Here is a 19,346-nt window from a genome sequence, read left to right as displayed (position 1 = left end):
GTACTGTATGTGTTATAGCTTTACACCCCTGCTATATTGTGGATAAAGAGTTACCTGTCTAACAGAACACAGAGGGTGTTCTTTAATGGAAGCCTCTCCAACAAAATCCAGGTAGAATCAGGAATTCCCTAGGGCAGCTGTCTAGGCCTCTTACATTTTTCAATCTTTACTAACAATATTCCACTGGCTTTGAGTAAAGCCAGTGTATCTATGTATGCAGATGACTCAACACTACACACGTCAGTTACCACAGCGACTGAAATGACAGCAACACTTAACAAAGAGCTGTAATTAGTTTCAGAATGGGTGACAAGGAATAAATTAGTCCTAAATATTAAAAAAAAACTAAAAGCATGGTATTTGGGACAAATCTTTCAATAAACTCAACTAAATCTTGTAATAAATAATGTGGAAATTGAGCAAGTCGAGGAAACTAAACTGCTTGGATCTGCAATGACCCATGCATTCTGTCTTGAACACAGCATGCTTTTACATGACTACACAAGAAGACATTTATAGTTTTAGGAACCTCAAAATGTGGCCATGGATGGGTTTCTCATTTTAATGTCGAATGTTACATGAGTTTGTAAGATAGCCTTAACTTTTGTAATATAGTAAACAGCCTAAAGTTATGTTCATTTGTGTTTGGTTGACAACGCAAACAAATATCAACATTTTGTTTCAAATATGTTTATTGTAAAGCAATGGTATTCATGTATACAGTTGGACAGTATGTTTTGAGAGTTTCTTTAAATATTAACATTTAAAGGAGATGTACAGTATCTACTGCTTGGATAGTTAAATCTGAGACACTGGCTTAATCCCATTCTTTAAAGGCCCAGTGCAGTCAAAAACTAGATTTTTGCGTGTTTTATATATATATATATTCACACTATGAGGTTGGCCCTTTAACTTTTATTTTTGGTTGGGTTGGAGACATGAATCCAACATACTGTATAATTTGTTAACTTGTCGACAAGTTAATAGGCTATTTATTGTATTTCGAAAGTGATATTGAATTGTATTTGGTTGTCAAAACAAATGTTAGATAAAGTTTGATTTGATCCTATACTTTAACTTAGATTTTTGGTTGTGGTGGAGATGTGATTTCAAAATGTCAACTATTAATGTGTAGACAAACTGGAATTAAAGCCAGTGGCACAGTTGGAACTATCAAGGATAGAGCGCGATGAGCAGAGTAAAGCCCCCTCAGCCAAACCCTCCCCTAACCCGGACGACGCCCTATGGGACTCCCAGCCACAGCCGGTAATGACATAGCCTGGGATCGAACCCAAGGCTGTAGTGACGAAGCAACACTACGATGCAGTGCTGCGCCACTCGGGAGGCACTCAACATATAATTTTCATATCAGATATATCAACTGAAATAGACTATTCACCAACCGCTCAGTTACCCAAGGTTAATTCTGGCTAGATCTAAAGGTACAGGTGGAATTAGCAAAATTAGGCCTACCAATTCAAAGTCAGCCTACTTCTCGATACTCAACAGAGAGGAAGACATAGCTAAACTGTTGTTTTTCTATTAAACTCAATACTGCTATTGTTTTTAATTTCATAAAGCATCGTGTGTTTCTTAACCAGGCAAAGGGTAGCTAAGGGACAGATCAAAATGTACTGGGGGGAGGTACTGGTTCAACTCAAGGTGCCTTGGGAGAGTGCAAAGCTGCCAAGAGTGTGCAAAACTGTCATCAAGGCAAACTACTTTGAAGTAGTTTTTTGGTTACTACATGATTCCATATGTGTAATATCAGAGTTTTGATGTCTTCACTATTATTCTACAATGTAGAACATTTTAAAAATAAAGAAAAACCCTGGAATGAGTAGGTGTGTCCAAACTTTTGACTGGTACTGTATGTGTTATAGCTTTACACCCCTGCTATATTGTGGATAAAGAGTTACCTGTCTAACAGAACACAGAGAACTCAACTAAATCTTGTAATAAATAATGTGGAAATTGAGCAAGTCGAGGAAACTAAACTGCTTGGAGTAGCCCTGGATTGTAAACTGTCATGGTCAAAACATATTGATACAACAGTAGTGAGGATGGGGAAAGGTCTTTCTATAATTAAGCGCTGCCCTGCATTCTTAACAGCACAATCAACAAGGCAGGTCCTACAGGCCCTAGTTTTGTCGCACCTGGTCTACTGTTCAGTCGTTTAGTCAGGTGCCACAAAGAGGGACTTAGGAAAATCGCAATTGGCTCAGAACAGAGCAGCACGACTTGCCCTTGGATGTACACGGAGAGCTAACATTAATAATATGCATGTCAATCTCTCCTGGCTCAAAGTGGAGGAGTGATTGACTTCATCACTACTTGTATTTGTGAGAGGTTGACAGGTTCAACATTGACATGTTGAATGCACCGAGCTGTCTGTTTGAACCACTGGCACACAGCTCGGACACCATACATACCCCACAAGACATGCCACTAGAGGTCTCTTCACAGTCCCCAAGTCCAGGACAAACTGTGGGAGGTGCACAATTGTCTCGTCTTGTTTTAGTCAACTGAAATGAAAACAAATTTTCGTTTAGTTATGTATTTTCTGGGTCTATTTACTCACTTATAGTCCAGTCAATTGCCAATGAAAAATGACGAATATTTTAGCCACAATTTTTGTTGACGAAATTAACAGTGGCCCGATTTCGTCTTTGCTTTGGTCACTAAGAGCCCTGTTGGTTTGACAGTTAAGCTTGTTTCTGAGCTACTTAAAGTAAGGCGTTTAAGGATCTTATGTAAAAGTAATGACCGCTCACTCTATAGTCGTGGGCACAAAGACATGTGTGTGTTGTGTTGGGGAGGGGGGTCTCTGAACATCACAGCTGGCCCTGGGGACTTAAAGGACCTCTGCCACACACACCCCAGTCCCCCCCCCCCCCCCCTCGGTACCCAGGCCCACCACTAAAGGACAAAGGGGGTTGGTCGAGTCGGGCATCTGGGGTTAGGGTGGATGGAAGCCTCAGAAGGCAACAAAAGGATGGAGACAGAAACAGAAGGATGGAGAGAGCAGTGGACGAAAACTCATAGCATCTGCTGCTTTCTTGCTCTGTATGCTAATGGTTTGTGGATGATATGTAGACAAAGTCATGCCCATTGTCAACTAGATGTGATTGTTTGATTGCCTACTGGCTCAGCTAGGATCACATCCCATCTCTAGAACACACATAAAAAAATGAACAATGAGCTCTGTTATTTAATCGGCCTTAATCGTGGTGACCTGATGAGATGACTGGCAGAGAGAGATTAGACTTTGTCGACAGGAGTAGACAATCAAAACACGCATTGGGATCTGACTGTGATTAGATTTTCTTGACCAACTTCAGAGTTAGTCGAAGACACATCTTGTAAGGACATCCTTGAAGTGTAAACGAGTCCAGACAACGATGCGTATGAATTTGGCCAACGTCATGTTTGTCCCGCCCTCTCAAAAAAATGACACTTGCCAGTTGAATTAGAAACCAAGTGCCTACTTTCACTGTGGTCAGTTGCCAAAGCCCAATACCGTGTCCAGCTCTTAATAAAATTGGCATGTATAGAAATAAATATATTTATGAAGAAATATCATCCCGAATGAGAGAAAATGGGTTCTCCGGTTCCCACGTCCGATGCCAGCTCAAAATCGAATATTTGGAAACATTGCAGGCTATAGAAAGGCCAAGGACTGCAATAGCAGAATTTAGACTGAACTACAAATGTACTGGGGATGCATGGGATGGACTGCAGTGTATGGCAAATTATAATGTGCTGCAACCTGGTGTCAGAGCATGTCGTATTATTTTGTACGTAAAAATCAGAAACAACATTTAGTATAATATGGTTCATATAGTATGTATTAGTTTGTGGATGTCCATCGCCCATTTGGTAGTTAATGTTACGAATTACAATTCATATTATTTGTTACATATTTGAAAAACGTTACATATTTGAAATATGTTACGAATTAGCAAAATGTACAATATGTTACCAATTTGCTAAACTTATATGTTATGATTTCTTGCTAGGTAGCTAACGTTAGCTAGCTGGCTAATGTCAGGTAAGCTAGGGGTTAGGGTAAGGGTTAGTTAACATGCTAAGTTGTTGCAAAGTAGATACAAAGTTGTAGTAGTAGTTGAAAAGTTGCTAATTAGCTCAAATGCTAAAGTTGTCTTTGATGAGATTTGAACTCACCACCTTTGGGCTGCTAGATGTTCACGTTATATGTCCACCCCTCCAACCCGACCAACCACCCACCCTATTTTCATTTTTTGCTTTAAGTAACCATCTGTCTTATGTAGCCATACCAAACTTAACATATCACATTAAAAGAGTGTCTGGATTTACATTTACTATGTTGCGTCTACTCTATGAGACCAATCTGTAAAACTAGACTACTTGCAGACGTACCATTAACCATTTGTTTAGTCTACACCTTGTTCAGTCATGATAGCTATGTAGCTAATGAGGTAACAACCTGGGGAAAAACAAAGAAAAAATAAATCAATTATAAAAATGTAAAAAATACAACCTGGGGCGGGTTCAGCAGGACACAATGTTTTGGAACGTTCAGATAGATATATGCTAGGTAGAACAAACATGCCTCTCTGACATGTTGAATAAGGAACATCTGCTCTATTCATGGTATTTCCATCTGCAATGTTCAGAACATTTTGCAACTGAACGTGGCACTGGTAACATTACCAGTAGTCTATATGGCACAGAAAGAAAGAAAAAGGGATAGCAAACAATTTATTGACTAAATTCCTCTTGCCACTACACTATATCCGACTATGTAAATCCTTTTATTTTAAGTTAATGGGAACCCAGTGACTCAGGCTTGAGCACTTTGACCAGGACTCGAGCACTGGGACTCGATCATAGGTGACTCTGCCTTGGACTCGAGCACAGTGGACTTGGGACTCGATTCGGACTCAAGGTTGAGTAACTAGACGACATCACTGGACAAAACAGTCATTAGCCCCTGTTCTGCTTTTGGACACAAATGTGGCTGTGGAACAGTGATAACAATGGCAAGGACGCGACCTAGTGATGGAGGTGCAACCCATACTACTTACCAATACTTTGCGGCACCATCTAATGATTGTGCTACTCTCGCTCTTTCTGCACTTTTGTGTGTATTGTGCAATATCTATGTATGCTGATAAGGAATTTACATGGCCAGATTACTCTTATATATGTTTGTCATAGTTCTGCTGTTGGGAAGAAATGAGGAGGTTATGCAGAAAAATGTGTTGGTAGGACAAGGTTATGTATGTTTGGAAGTCAGTGATTTATGTTTACTAAGGTTAATGAAGCAATACAAATGTGATGTGACTAAAATAAGACTAAAATGAAAGGGCATTTAGTGGACTAAAATGGCCCACTGTTTGTGTCATTTTGACAATAACTAAACTAAATCATAATTCAAATAACAAAAATGTGACTAAGACTTCATTATATTTTAGTCAAAATTACTAAGAATAGACTAAATCAACAACAAAAAATGAGTGCCAAAATGAACACTGGCTCTGGCAGGCCTTAACTGCTCATTTCTGGAATCAGCAACACCAGTCCACCTTCAACCTGCCCCTCCAAAATGCAAATCCCTTCAGGTCCACCCTCAGATTGAAACGCATCTAATTATGTATCCCTGCCTGCTGCCATATTTGGGCGCGGTGGCCATGAAAGGAGGACATAGGGAGGGAGGAGGGAGGGGGTTGAATAAAAATGCAGTCTATTGTGTTGGACCTTGACCCCTTTAAGGGTCAACTGGCATGTGACACCAGGAGGGGAGGGGCTTTACATGGGCCTCACATTATCAACCGCTCCGCTCCCCCAGGGGCTAGGGTGTGTGTTTAAGTGTGTTGGGGGAGTAAGTGGGGTGTACAGGTTACCACATACAAACACAGGCAGGCTATGACCAAAAGGACTGCTGTACTTCCCACTGAAAATGTCTAATGAAGCTTTGGAGTGTACAACTATCTTCAGACCAATTCTCCCCGTTGTGATAACTGAACTAGGAGGGGGGGGGGGGGGGGGGGGGCAGAGAGAGAGACAGAAGGAGTCAGTCTGTTGAAGGATTGAAGGAAAGCCTATTTGACTTGGGCACAATAGACCGTCCTACAGATGGTAGACGTTGCCCCATGCCCCTCCCCACACACGACTCTTCAACCATGCCCAAGTGGAACAGCCCCCCCTCCCGAGTCTGAACCCATCCCCTCCCCCATAATATCCACCAGTGACCAGTGAACCCCCCCCGACACACCACACAAAAAAACAAAATAATCATTCAGTTCTTTCTAATCAAGTTTAATTAAAATATTGTTATTAGATTACATTCCCATATCTGTACATTAAGACTGTAGGTTGACCAGTGGATTCTGAATCATGTGACGGTGCAGTGTGTGAGCCACACGGATAAAGAAACTCCTGAATACAAACTGAGGAATTAAAACAACTTTGGAGTTGTCTGCAAGCATGTTCAATTAAGACAGAAAATATAATTGAGCAAATATTTTGTAGAACAGAGAAACTCGTTCTACAAAAACAGACATAAGTAAATGAATACATAGATGCAGCTTTGACATGGTTTTAGCCCAGTAGTCTTAGGAATTACATTGCTTTTGGGTGGATTCATTCGTGGCTTGGTTTGGATTTGTAGTGGCAATGTGTGACTACTACGTACATATTAAAGCTGCCATAGACACCTTTGGTTTTCTGATAGAGATTAAACAAGAAGCATCTCTGTACTAGTAACAATACCAGCCTTCAACAGAAGTTGCTTTGGAAAAAAAACAATGCTTTCTGTAGGATACAATACATAGTGTCTACCACGAGTTGGGGTTCCCATTCCAATGGATAAACTAGCATATAAAACAGATGACATGACAATAAACACAGATCACATTCTCAAAAAACAAAACAAAACAGCACAGGAAACAATGCAGCACAGTAAAAACATGTCCTCTTTGTATTCTTCTTCCTTTGGGATAAAAGTGGTATAAAACACATCAAACGCCTCAGGAGCAGTACATTCAATTCCCCCCGCCTCCAGTGTCTTGGGCTCGGAGCTTGATGTGGTTTATGGCTATTTTATGTTTTAAAAGGGACATTTCACCAAAGATATCATACTATGGCACTCTCACAATGTAGTCATCAAGTTGTTTGGGGTTAACTTAGCCCAAAAACCTGCCAACCTTGAAGAATCTTTACAAGTTACACTTCAGCGAGACAGCGACGCCCCTGGACCCCACGACGGCTCGTGTGCGACACCACGCTCAGATCCGAGACAAATGTACCTTTTTTTTTAGCCTGATAATGACGTTGGCAGAAGACTGCCTCAGTACGAATGGTAGGCTATAGACTCATCGGTGCTTGGTTTTGGCTAAGAAGTTTAATTTACAAACCAGGGATCTCCCTAGAATTTTCTGACAAGGAGGTGTTAATGTAGGCCTGAGGTCAGGTAAGGGGGAGGTGACCCCATCTGAAAGTTGGAGCGTTTAGCTTTTTTGAAAAACTGCAATTTTCTGAAATTTAGAAAATTAAATTATATCAATACAATGTAGCCAACGCAGTAGTTGATCCTGACTGAATTTTGAGTGGTTCTCAATTACTTTGTAACATTTATAATAGGTTAAATTTAGCTCTATTAGCTGTCATTATATGGATAGTATAGTGAAAATGTAAGTTGGCGTCTTAGTTTTTTTTTGGGGGGGGGGTGGGCGACAATTTTCTGAATAGGCCTAGTTCAATTAATAGATGCAATATAGTAGACCTAGTCTACTGTAAATTGAATAATCCTGGAACACCTGAACAAGGCCTATATATTTTTTAAATGTAACCTTTATTTAACAAGGCAAGTCAGTTAAGAACAAATTCTTATTTACAATGAACAGTGGGTTAACTGTCTTGTTCAGGGGGGTTAACTGCCTTGTTCAAGGGCAGAACGACTGATTTTTACCTTGTCAGCTCGGGGATTCGATCCAGCAACCTTTCGGTTACTGGCCCAACGCTCAAACCACTAGGCTACCTGCCGCCCCTATACGAGCTTGTTTCAGATCTCCATCCATGACTTAATTAATCAATCTTCCTTCTCAGTTCAGGTCTACCATTCAATATGCCTTGTCGTCATTGGTGAACTGACTAGGAGGCTATTATCACACCATTAGCAGCCGAGGACAGATCAAGAACTGATGAATTAACATAGTCCTAAATCTGTGAAAGTACCAAAAGAAACTGAAGTATTAGCAGAACAGCTTGCTTTGCCATGTCTGTTTTAATCCACGCTGCGACACACACTGAATGAACTAAGCTAGCGCAACACCGCACGTTTCCTTGCTAGTCAATCCGCTCGCGTTCAGCAGCAGAAACGCTGACGGTGCAGCTACTTAACAGATTTTTTTTTCTGGATGAGCAGTAACAAAGTAGCAAAGCCCATGACTATCATCCACTGAGTTATCATAAAGAGGCTTAAAACAGGATCCAACTAATAAATACATTTGTGAATAATCAATAGACATCAACACTAAGTTTCTGCAACAACTTCCTAAACAGAGGGACAGCAACAGACAAAATAGAACAATCTTATTAGATAAAGAGTTTGTTGACCAAATGCATGCTGATATAACATTCAAGAGCTAAAATAGTAAAATTGATATTTCATCACGCAGTTATTTGAAAGAAGATAATCACCACCCTTTCCCTGTAAAAAATCTCTTGTGTTTATGCTTTCCCGCACAGACATTTGACAGTGCAGACTGTTTGACAACACAACGAACACTCCCTGAAGATATGAGTCAGAAGTATCCCTGTCACAGTTCAAACATGTTGCTCTCGGCTCTCTTTCATTTGAGTTGTCGACATATTACATTCTAAATGCCTCAACCAAAACAACCAGAGAGAGTGTTGATATGGACTGTATAGATGCCAGACCCTGACAGCAATGGTTCCTGAGTTGAGGAGTAATATACATGTTTCTGGTGTAAAAATGACTTTCTTTCAACAATTGAGCGATAAACATGGAGGAAAGAGGATTTAAATACTAGTCCAAAACGGAGTCATACAACAGTCTTAGATTTTTGGTCTGAAATGACATGTAAATGTAGTCCTCCTGAGGACAGAGTAAAGATAATGTAAGACCATAAAGTGAGGTTGGTCCAATCAACATTGGTAATTCCAACCACATGGCTGTTTGTGTGGAACTAGGAGTGGACTATACCGTAGACATAATAACATGGGTACAACTTCACTTTGACATTGAAAGACTTTGGTTGTTAAGTTTGTTGGTTTTGTATTCGTTTTCTTTGGATTTCAATATACAATCTCGTAGCAGTTTCAGCTCTGTCATACACTAGTAATACACTGTCCAGAAAGCTATGCTCTCCTCACAGCATTAAAGACATGCTCTGGAACTTTGGCTAAGTGTTTTTTTAAATCTCCAGCTTTGGGCTGGAAGTGTCAATATGTAGTTCATACATGCATAATATATGAGCAGAAATACTATTTTACCTCAATTTGCCACGAAATCCCTAGTTTGAAAGAGACTGTTTTTCTGGAAACTGTGCTGTGCCATTTTCCCTACATTTTCTCCCATGTGGGCCAGCCCGCTTGCAATTCGAGTTCTAGCCAATGAGCTTCAGTCCCTCGCCATTTGAGTGACAGCTAGCAAGATGCACACACAGCAGAGCAAGAGAGCAATGACGTGGTGAACATATCTGCACATACAATGACGTAGTAAGCATTTTTCAGGGACCACTTTTGGCTGGTGAGCATGACTTTTAGAACTACTAGCTAAAAAGTATACAAAAGTACCGGAGAATCTCTTTAAGAGATAGGAGGAACTTGTTGAAAACCAAAAGCAAACGTAATTCAGGGATACTGGCCACCTGTCTCAGTAGACCAGCCCTTTAAAGAAAAAAACCCGCTACACACAAAACACAACAGTACCACCAGAGTATGATGCCTAACAGAAAATATCCCCACCCCTCCCAGGCCCAAAGTAGAAATACCCAGTTTAAACATTCACAAAAGCGTAGCAATAAGTTCTCAAAACATTTAACCCCCCCAAGTTTGGCTTTTCAAGACTTCACATAAAATACAAACCCTGACCTGTAAACCAACAGTAAAGTAAACATCATTGCGTTAAGAATACCCCTGATCAATTTCTAATAACGGCAAGTTTCAAACAGGCTGTGTATGTGGAGGTGAAAATGTATTATTATATACACAGAGGATCGGCTGACTAACCTGTTCCATCTAGCTGGAGAGCATAGTATTACTACTGACTGTTAGCCAGTCATGCCTGGGGTCCAGTATGTGTCTTATAATGAGGTAGTAGAGGCAGAGGTCACACATTGACCAGCGAGAAACAGCTACAGCAGCCTGGAGGCACAGAACTGACACCCTGGGAGGACTAGTTTGGTTGGATGCTAAAAGCTATCATCAAAACACGTTTGAGCCACCTGGGATGGGAAGGAGTCTTTGGCAGATGGCGAGGTGTGGTGTGTTGACCCTGAGATGGCCAGTATATCTGGCTGGCTAGCTGGCTATGTGGATTTTATGATGGGGTTCTGAGGGTAACGTAATGGTTGGTATTAGTAAGATGGGGTTCTGAGGGTGACGTAATGGTTGGTATTAGTAAGATGGGGTTCTGAGGGTGACGCAACGGTTGGTATTAGTAAGATGGGGTTCTGAGGGTGACGTAACGGTTGGTATTTGTAAGATGGGGTTCTGAGGGTGATGCAATGGTTGGTATTAGTAAGATGGGGTTCTGAGGGTGATGCAATGGTTGGTATTAGTAAAATGGGGTTGAGGCAAGTCAGAGGAACAGTTGTCATGGGTGAGGCTATGGGTGATGGTTGTTCACTTGTTGAGGTACAGGTGATGGTTGATATGAGGTTGAGGTATGGGTGATGGTTGATATGAGGTTGAGGTATGGGTGATGGTTGTTATGAGGTATGGGTGATGGTTGTTATGAGGTTGAGGTATGGGTGATGGTTGTTATGAGGTTGAGGTATGGGTGATGGTTGTTATGAGGTTGAGGTATGGGTGATGGTTATTATGAGGTTGAGGTATGGGTGAAGGTTGTTATGAGGTTGAGGTATGGGTGAAGGTTGATTTGAGGTATGGGTGATGGTTGTTAAGAGGTTGAGATAAAGTAAAGGAGCAGAGTTACTCAGGAGGAGTGGTTATAAAGGTGGGGTCATTCTTTTCAAGGTGAGTTTCTAAAGTTGAGGTAGAACCCAGGTGTGTTTACAAGGATGAGGAGGTACTATGGGTAACAGCAACACCAGATAGCATCTGAAGTTGAGGCAGACAGCCTAATAGAGCCCAGATAGCTGTGGTCCAGCTGCAGTAACCATGGTGAAGTGTCCTCTATGAGGGCGAGGTGTGCATCTTTAGATGGCTGAGGAGGTTGCGTTGCTGGGTGAACTTTCCGCCACACAGCTGGCACTCGTAGGGCTTCTCCCCCGAGTGGACCCGCATGTGCTCGGCGAGACGGTACTGGCGTGTGAAGCGCATGCCGCACTCCTCGCAGGCGAAGGGCTTGAGGCCCAGGTGGCTCCTCATGTGGCGGGTCATGGTGCCTCGCTGGGTGAACAACTTGCCACAGATGTTACAGGGGAACGGCCGGTTCAGCCAATGGCTCTTCTCGTGTTCCCGTAGCGACACCGCGTCCTTGCAGGTCTTACTGCAGACTGTGCAACGATGCCGAGGTTCGTCAGCGCCAGGCTCCACCCCCCGTGATGCATAGATGTCAGGGTCTTCGTCCTTCAGGTATCCACCACCCTCCTCTTCTTCCTCCTCTTCTTCGAGGTAGATTTCATCCTGGGTGTGTGTGTCGACGTGGGCGTTAAGCTGCTCGGAGCTGGGGAAGCCTTTCCCACAGGGGATGCAGACGTACAGATTGTCCCCCACACCTGGCTCAAACCCTGGCTGGGGCTGACGGTAGATATAGTTGGTGTTCCCATTTCTCTTACCTCCAGCTCCTCCTCCTCCTCCCTCACTCCCACTGTGCCCACTCTCTTCACTCTGGTCCTGGCCATTCTCCTCTCCATCCACCTCCCCATCCTCCAGCTCTGGGGTCACTCTATCCCCTCTGACCAGCTTTTCGTGCCCTGGGGCCCCTGGTTTCTTCACTAGGCCCTTGTGCAGTGCCTTGCCCGTCTCTCCCAGGTTGGTGGCCTCTCTGTGGGGTCGGGGTCTCTTGCAAGGGGCCCTAGGCAAGAGGTCTGTGGAGGTATTTGGAAGCTGCCTCTGGTTCTCCCTAGGCTCTGCCGTGGTGGGAGGAGTGGGAGAAACAGATGAGGAGTGGGGGGAGGAGCTTTGGGGGAGACTGCTGGGGGACACTTCCTCTGTGGCGGTGCTTCCTGATGGACTCCTCTTGGACAGGTCCAGTCCTAGAGCCAGCCCATTAAACCTACTTCCTCCAGAGGGGCTGAGGGAAGCACACCGCGAGCCCGAAATAAACACCTCCTCCTCGGAGAGATCCTCTCTCAGCCTCCCCTCCTGGCCCCATCTCTGGTTCCTCAGGTTGCCCTTCCTGGACCCTGAGTGGTTGTTATGGTGGCTGGGGGTTGCTCTGAGGGGGGTGGAGGAGAGGCGGAGGGGGCCAGGGGTGTGTCCATTGGGGGTTGGGGAGGTGGAGGAGGTGGTCAACTTGTTGGAGCTGGAGGGGGTCTGTCCATTGTGTTTGAGCTTCCTCCGACAGAGAGCAGCTAGTTCGGTCAGCTGGAGGTAGGAGGCGGCGGTCAGGAGGGACGAGACACTGTGGTCACTGACAGGGTCAGAACTGGACAGACGACCTGTATAGATGAAGTCCAATACCTAGAGGGGAGGGGAGGGGGGGGGGGGGGTAGCGAGTGAAATATTTATATTGTTCCAATGAGCAATTTGTTTCACAGCAAGTTGATATCAGAATACAGATAAAACAGCTGAGCTTTCAACGATTGATGTGGAATCTAAATTGATGAATGACAGAGTCCAACGCAAATATATCTGTGTATATGTGCCTACGGTCAGTGAGATGCTGCCTGTCAGGTGACCCACCTGTCTGAAGACTGAGGGGCTGACCATCTCAGTGTCCAGGTTGATCAGGTTATCGTGGGGGACCAGCGACTTGAAGTAGACGCTGCTGGCCGCCAGGACGTTCTTATGGGCGCGGAACAGCGCATTCTCCACCACGATGATGACATCACACAGGTACCCTTTGGCTCGCTGCTGGTTGAGCTGCAGCAACAGCTGCTTGAAATGGTTTTGCTGCTCCATCTCACACACACTTTGGTTAACACACATGGGAGGGAGGAGGAAATAGGGAGAGGTCAGTTACTCCGTTCTGAGAACTCAAAGAATCCAACCACTGATATTCCTAGACTAATTTAAAGTCCTGCAGGCCCAAATGTGTTCCTGAAATTCTTGCAATGCCCAGGATCGCCCACAAATGGCCACATACTTAACACCTCCCTGCTCTCCCTGCAACCATTGCGGTGGTGTCTTCACATAAGCCCAAACAACATACTAGCAAGCGGAGAAGGATAAGCGCATTGTAGCTCCTCTGGCAGCATTCGATTCTGAGGAATGAGATCTATCAGTCTGTTCATTATCAAAGCATACAGCCATACATGCACATGCCAGCGTACCTACACCATGATGTGGGCCAAAAGTTCCATCCCACCAGAACAGACTGAAATTCACAGTATTTCAGGGGCATTATTTTCACAATTTCAGAATGCTATTTTGACCTCATAGTGTGGAAATGTCTTCTTTTTTTTTTTTAAACAGGAAATAACTGCACTGGCCTTTTAATGAATCATAACCTAATTATCAGTAAAAACACTATAACTAACTGATAGGTCTGCCTTCACTTCTTTGAACCTTCCTCCCTCCTCACGCGGGATAAAATATCATAAAGATGTGGGTTTTTGGTAACAGATTGACAAGACACGAGGCAATATTTCTTAAACGTACAGAAGGAAAATAATTTCTGGAAAACTAAATACTAATATTAGTTGGCAGGGGTCTTGACTTCAACATTATTGTGTTTTGATGTACTGGTAATACCTTCTAAGAATTTTTCTGCTAGATGTTTTCTAAGACACCTTTTCCATGGGTTTGGCCAGAAATCACAGCCTTAATAACACATTTTTAGCACACACACACTACTGTTCAAAAGTTTGGGGTCACTTAGAAATGTCCTTGTTTTTGAAAGAAAAGCACATTTTCTGTCCATTAAAATAACATAAAATTGATCAGAAATACAGTGTAGACATTGTTGATGTTGTAAATGACTATTGTAGCTGGAAACGGCTGATTTTTTAAAATGGAATATCTACATAGGCCCATTATCAGCAACCATCACTACTGTGTTCCAATGGCACGTTGTGTTAACTAATCCAAGTTTATCATTTTAAAAGGCTAATTGATCATTAGAAAACCTTTTTGCAATTACGTTAGCACAGCTGAAAACTGTTGTTCTGATTAAAGAAGCAATAAAACTAGCCTTCTTTAGACTAGTTGAGTACCTGGAGCATCAGCATTCGTGGGTTTGATTACAGGCTCAAAATGGCCAGAAACAAAGAACTTCCTTCTGAAACTCGTCAGTCTATTCTTGTTCTGAGAAATGATGGCTATTCCATGCAAGAAATTGCCAAGAAACTGAAGATCTCGTACAACGCTGTGTACTACTCCCTTCACAGAACAGCGCAAACTGGCTCTAACCAGAATAGAAAGAGGAGTGGGAGGCCCCCGTGCACAACTGAGCAAGAGGACAAGTACATTAGATTGTCTAGTTTGAGAAACAGGCACCTCACAAGTCCTCAAATGGCAGCTTCATTAAATAGTACCCGCAAAATACCAGTCTCAACGTCAACAGTGAAGAGGCGACTCCACGATGCTGGCCTTCTAGGCAGAGTTCCTCTGTCCAGTGTCTGTGTTATTTTGCCCATCTTAATCTTTTATTTTTATTGGCCAGTCTGAGATACGCCTTTTTCTTTGCAACTCTGCCTAGAAGGCCAGCATCCCGGAGTCGCCTCTTCACTGTTGACGTTGAGACTGGTATTTTGCGGGTACTATTTAATGAAGCTGCCAGTGTGTTGTTAGTGTGTTGCAAAGGGAAGTGCAGCCAACACCTTGAAAATGAAGATTAAGAATACATTTAATGAGGAACAACGTCTTTCTCCCACCTCGTGGACAAAAAAAACTGCTAATAATCATGTTTATTAAATAGACGTGTACACTTAAAATGTACAACATTTTGGATGCATTGTTATAGTCATCCACTTCGTCACAAATGCGTTATTTGACACTAGCACCAGTAGGAGATTGTTTTTCTAAAAAAAAAAAAAAAGAAGGATGTTGTGTATGGGACGCGAACCTACACAAAAAGTATCAGAGCATACTGTCTTAGCAGGGGACAGTACCAACTAAATTGAAGTGATCTGAAGGGATGGATCCATTCTATTTCTATGATTGAAATGCCACCCTCCCTCATTTTCAATTGGATTGGACCATTTTACAGTAGTTCTAATGAAGGTACTGAGCTTCGGCAAAACGTAAGACCGAACTACTCTTCAGTTCTGATCCTCCATCTCCACCAATCTGTTGCCCTACATCTGTACAAGTGGCAGAACCACAGGGGTAATTTTTGCTTTTAAACCAGGGAGATACAAAGTTAGAAATAGTACTACTGATAACAACACATCCCATCTGTCTTGCCATACATCGATGCAGTATCACACAACCCACGCCCCCCCCCCCCCCCCCCCCCCCCCTCTCCTAAAATACACACTGGGAAAAAAAGAGACGTTTGGGTAATCTGTCTATCTAACGACTGCACAACACACCGATGGTGATAAGATGCTGAGGGTCCTTTTATGGACCTTACAGGCCCCTTCTGCCCCCCTCCTCCCCTGCCTGCTCAAAAACAACCTCATCGCTTCAAAAGAGAGAACCATAGACTTATATAAACAGGCTGTAACCACAGTCTGGAGGAAAGAGAACAGAGAGCAGGCCATATAACCAGGTGGTCTGGTTCGGAGAGGGCGCCTGACCTACAGCATCAATGAGTTTGCCCTACTAGCTTCTGATCAGCATGCCTATTTAAGAAGACTACTACATTTCAATGTTAACCTACATTGTTCTGTAACTGTTCTAGTCTTGTGTTCTGGTTTGGCCTGTGTTCGAGCCTAGCCTGTGTCTGTTCTAACCTGTTTTCTGTTATTTACTGTGTTGTGTTAGCCTGTGTCCTGTTCATTTGTCCAGTGTTTCATCTTGACTTCCAGGCAGAGATTACTGTCACACACACACACGGTCATTTAGCTGGGTTTTAGGCATGTTAGAGCAAAAGCAGCTTGGCCCTCTGGTAAAAACCTGTAGAATATTGATAATCTGAGCCGGCCCACTTTATATACTCTCCTTAATGCTCGTTAACTCAAATACACTGTTTTCTACAGGAGATTTGTTTAAACCTGAAGTCAGCCACCCTTGTCCCAGAAAACTACCAGGGGTCTAATCCTAATCAGTACCAAACCCAATCGATTCAACCTAACCTGAGGTTAGTCTCATTGAGATAAAAATCTATTTTGCAAAAGAGACCTGGTCTAAGATAGCAGCAGGGTCAACGTTTAATTGCTGGGCTAAAACCCAGCACACACACACACACACACACACACTAGAGGTAGAGAGAGGTATTTGAAGTGAGCAAGACAATGTGAGCATACATTGTTGACATTTTCTAAATATGACCAGCCTCTGATCATCAAACTTCCTCGGTGTTAATGTTGACAGAGTTTATTATAACCAGAAACTGACGTTCTGGTTCATAGTGGTTCGTGTCATGTTAATGTTATGTTCCACTCCACCTTCGGGCCACCTGGTGAGTGAGAAGGGAGGGGGCTTGATTGCATTAATCACCGATACCTGAAATGAGACTGCCACAGTAAGTACAGCACATGGGGGATGTGTGAAACTTACTCTGTCCTCAGCCTGTATCCCCACTTGCGCCAGCGAATAACTCGCTTTTCGTCCTTTACATACAAAGTGGCGTTACCAATAACCTTCCTACCAGAGTGCCAATACGGAGTAGTGTTGGCCTGAGCAGATCAGGTCACAGATTAGCGAGAACCCTGTTAGCCACAGAGTTATTAACCTGGCTCAAAACGATGTCCCCAGTGTGACTCTTACTGAGCCAGGTTCACACAGTGTTCCCGGAAAGGCCACCCCAAGGTTAGTCCATCACGCATGATCCCTCCTAACTAGCTAACTTAATTATTACTAAACACATGCGAACTCCTAACATAATTAGGTGTAAGAATCGTTTTATACATAGATTTTCCAGATATTATGGGAAGGGAACTTTGTTTCGTCCATGTCTGTGTTCATTCGGTTAAACCAAAAAAAAGGATAGTAGGTTTTTACAGCCACAATCCTGAGTTTGTGTTTCAGACAAACAGCATCCCTACCACTTGGTATAAAACTGAGGGACGTGCCTGAGGAAATGTAACCACTAAAACTCAAAGCCCAAGCATAAAATTGATTTAACGTCACTGTTTTAAACATATTCCCAGACATTGTTTGTTTACAGACTGAAATGGCAACAAAACAAACATTGGAGTAAAATAACCTTAGGCCTATTTTGTGTTAGGATAGGGTAAGACAGTTGTACTACCTGATGTAAACAACCATGATGCTTTATGATATATTTTTCAGGAATCAAATCATTAGGACGAATTGAAATGAAACAGCAGGAAATATTCTAAGAGATTGTGGCAGATATCAGAAAATGAATTTGAAAAACCACAATAAATAAATGAATAACAAAATCCCCATAACCTTGTTTTTATTTGAGCTATTTACACTATTTTGTGTTAATTCTGATGAATTTTGGTCTAACCTACGCAGTAAAACGTCAAATCATTAGTATTGTTTATAATGTTGCGAAAGCCTGACGTTCCTCACATATTGGAGAAACATTTAAATTCACTGCAGTATCCATCATCACACAAGCGATTGTAAACCAGTGTTTCTATCCCATGATTTAAAATATCTGATTCAATGACACACAGTTGAGAGAAAGAAATAAGAGGGGAAAAAAAACATTAAATGGGCGACACTCGTCTACCACAAAAGAGATAATGGTCTACGCGCTGAAGGGGTAGGGCGAAGGAAGGAATCCAACAATGCCTTTTATTCAATTAACCTACATTGCTGCGCCTGCCCTGCATCAGATTTCAGTTCATATTTTTGTTTATTATAAGTTTATTATATCATAAAGTTATTTATCTTATTCCAAAGATGTGAAAAATAAACCAAAGGCAGCAATCCATGGGTTAAAAGGAGTGCAGGTATTGAGGTGGTTGCCAAGCTGGTAATACTAGCTCTGACTTTGGCTACACACTGGGAGACCCCTCTGGGCATATGCTACGAGCCAAATGTTAGGTGTTTCTGGTATTTCTTCAAACAACGTAGTGCAAACTCATTGAACACGACTACACAGACCAAGTTGCACCACAAAACATGCGAGGAACTGAAAAAAATTATATAGATTTACCTTAATTCATCGATGATCGCGTTTTTAATTTACCATCCTCTCTCCTACCTCACTACCCTCGGTTCGCACTCCCCCACTACTATTCTGCTAGCAGTACTGGCGATGACGTCACTTTTCTATGGTAATGAGGAAACCTTCAAAATAAACGCCTGAATTTCAAAATATTGGAAGGTGAATAACTCCACACCAGGGATTGGCAGCTTTGATGGGGGGTGGGGCCCACAAAAAAACGGAACTCATCATGTGGGGCCGCAGTGGCTCGTGGGTCTGCATACCGTGGGTCAGTTCTATAACTAATTTCATGCAATTCTGCACATTTTGCCATAGGGTGGATGGAAATGTTTGCAGTTTTTTATATAATAACTCATGATCAGTAATTGGACAATGCTAACTACAAGTTTAGATAGCTGGCCAATAGACTAATTTACCAACCCCAAAATATTTTGGCTGACATGGGCCAATTGAGTGACCGCTAATGGACAACCAAATTTTGAAATTGCACAGTAAATTGAGACCCCTTCTGGTCTGGGGACCAACAAAAGGGGGGCATGGGCCGCCAGTGGCCACCCCTGCTTAACACTGTTTGTCAATTTCAGTTTATGTGAGAAAATAAGCATTGAATAGTGTAGGGCCCTCATACTCAACTTGCGGACAGGATCTGGACCCATAACGGGGTCAATACGGACAGGCTTCAATCCCTGGTATCACATAAACACACATAAGACATGGAACAATGTGTAGAATTGCAGGAAATTCGCTTAAAACAGAAGAAGAAGAAAAACTGCTGCATGCAAAATGTATAGAATTA

The 19,346-nt window shown here is 42.7% G+C and overlaps 1 protein-coding gene across 1 annotated transcript; it reads right to left on the bottom strand.

The window, feature by feature from the left end:
• Positions 1–6,290: 6,290 nt before the first annotated feature.
• Positions 6,291–18,619, bottom strand: LOC139408822 (hypermethylated in cancer 2 protein-like). Its single transcript, XM_071153182.1, has 3 exons — positions 18,539–18,619; positions 13,042–13,270; positions 6,291–12,819 (listed from the first exon to the last, which is right to left on the bottom strand). The coding sequence occupies exons 2-3, from the start codon at positions 13,258–13,260 to the stop codon at positions 11,368–11,370; spliced, it is 1,671 nt and encodes a 556-aa protein (XP_071009283.1). The 5' UTR covers positions 13,261–13,270; positions 18,539–18,619; the 3' UTR covers positions 6,291–11,367.
• Between the last annotated feature and the right edge of the window lie 727 nt (positions 18,620–19,346).

The sequence above is a fragment of the Oncorhynchus clarkii genome, chromosome 5 (genome assembly GCF_045791955.1).
Source record: "Oncorhynchus clarkii lewisi isolate Uvic-CL-2024 chromosome 5, UVic_Ocla_1.0, whole genome shotgun sequence".
NCBI lineage: Eukaryota > Metazoa > Chordata > Actinopteri > Salmoniformes > Salmonidae > Oncorhynchus > Oncorhynchus clarkii.
The sequence above is the reverse complement of the archived record's forward strand: the minus strand, read 5'-3'. Positions and strand labels throughout refer to the sequence as shown.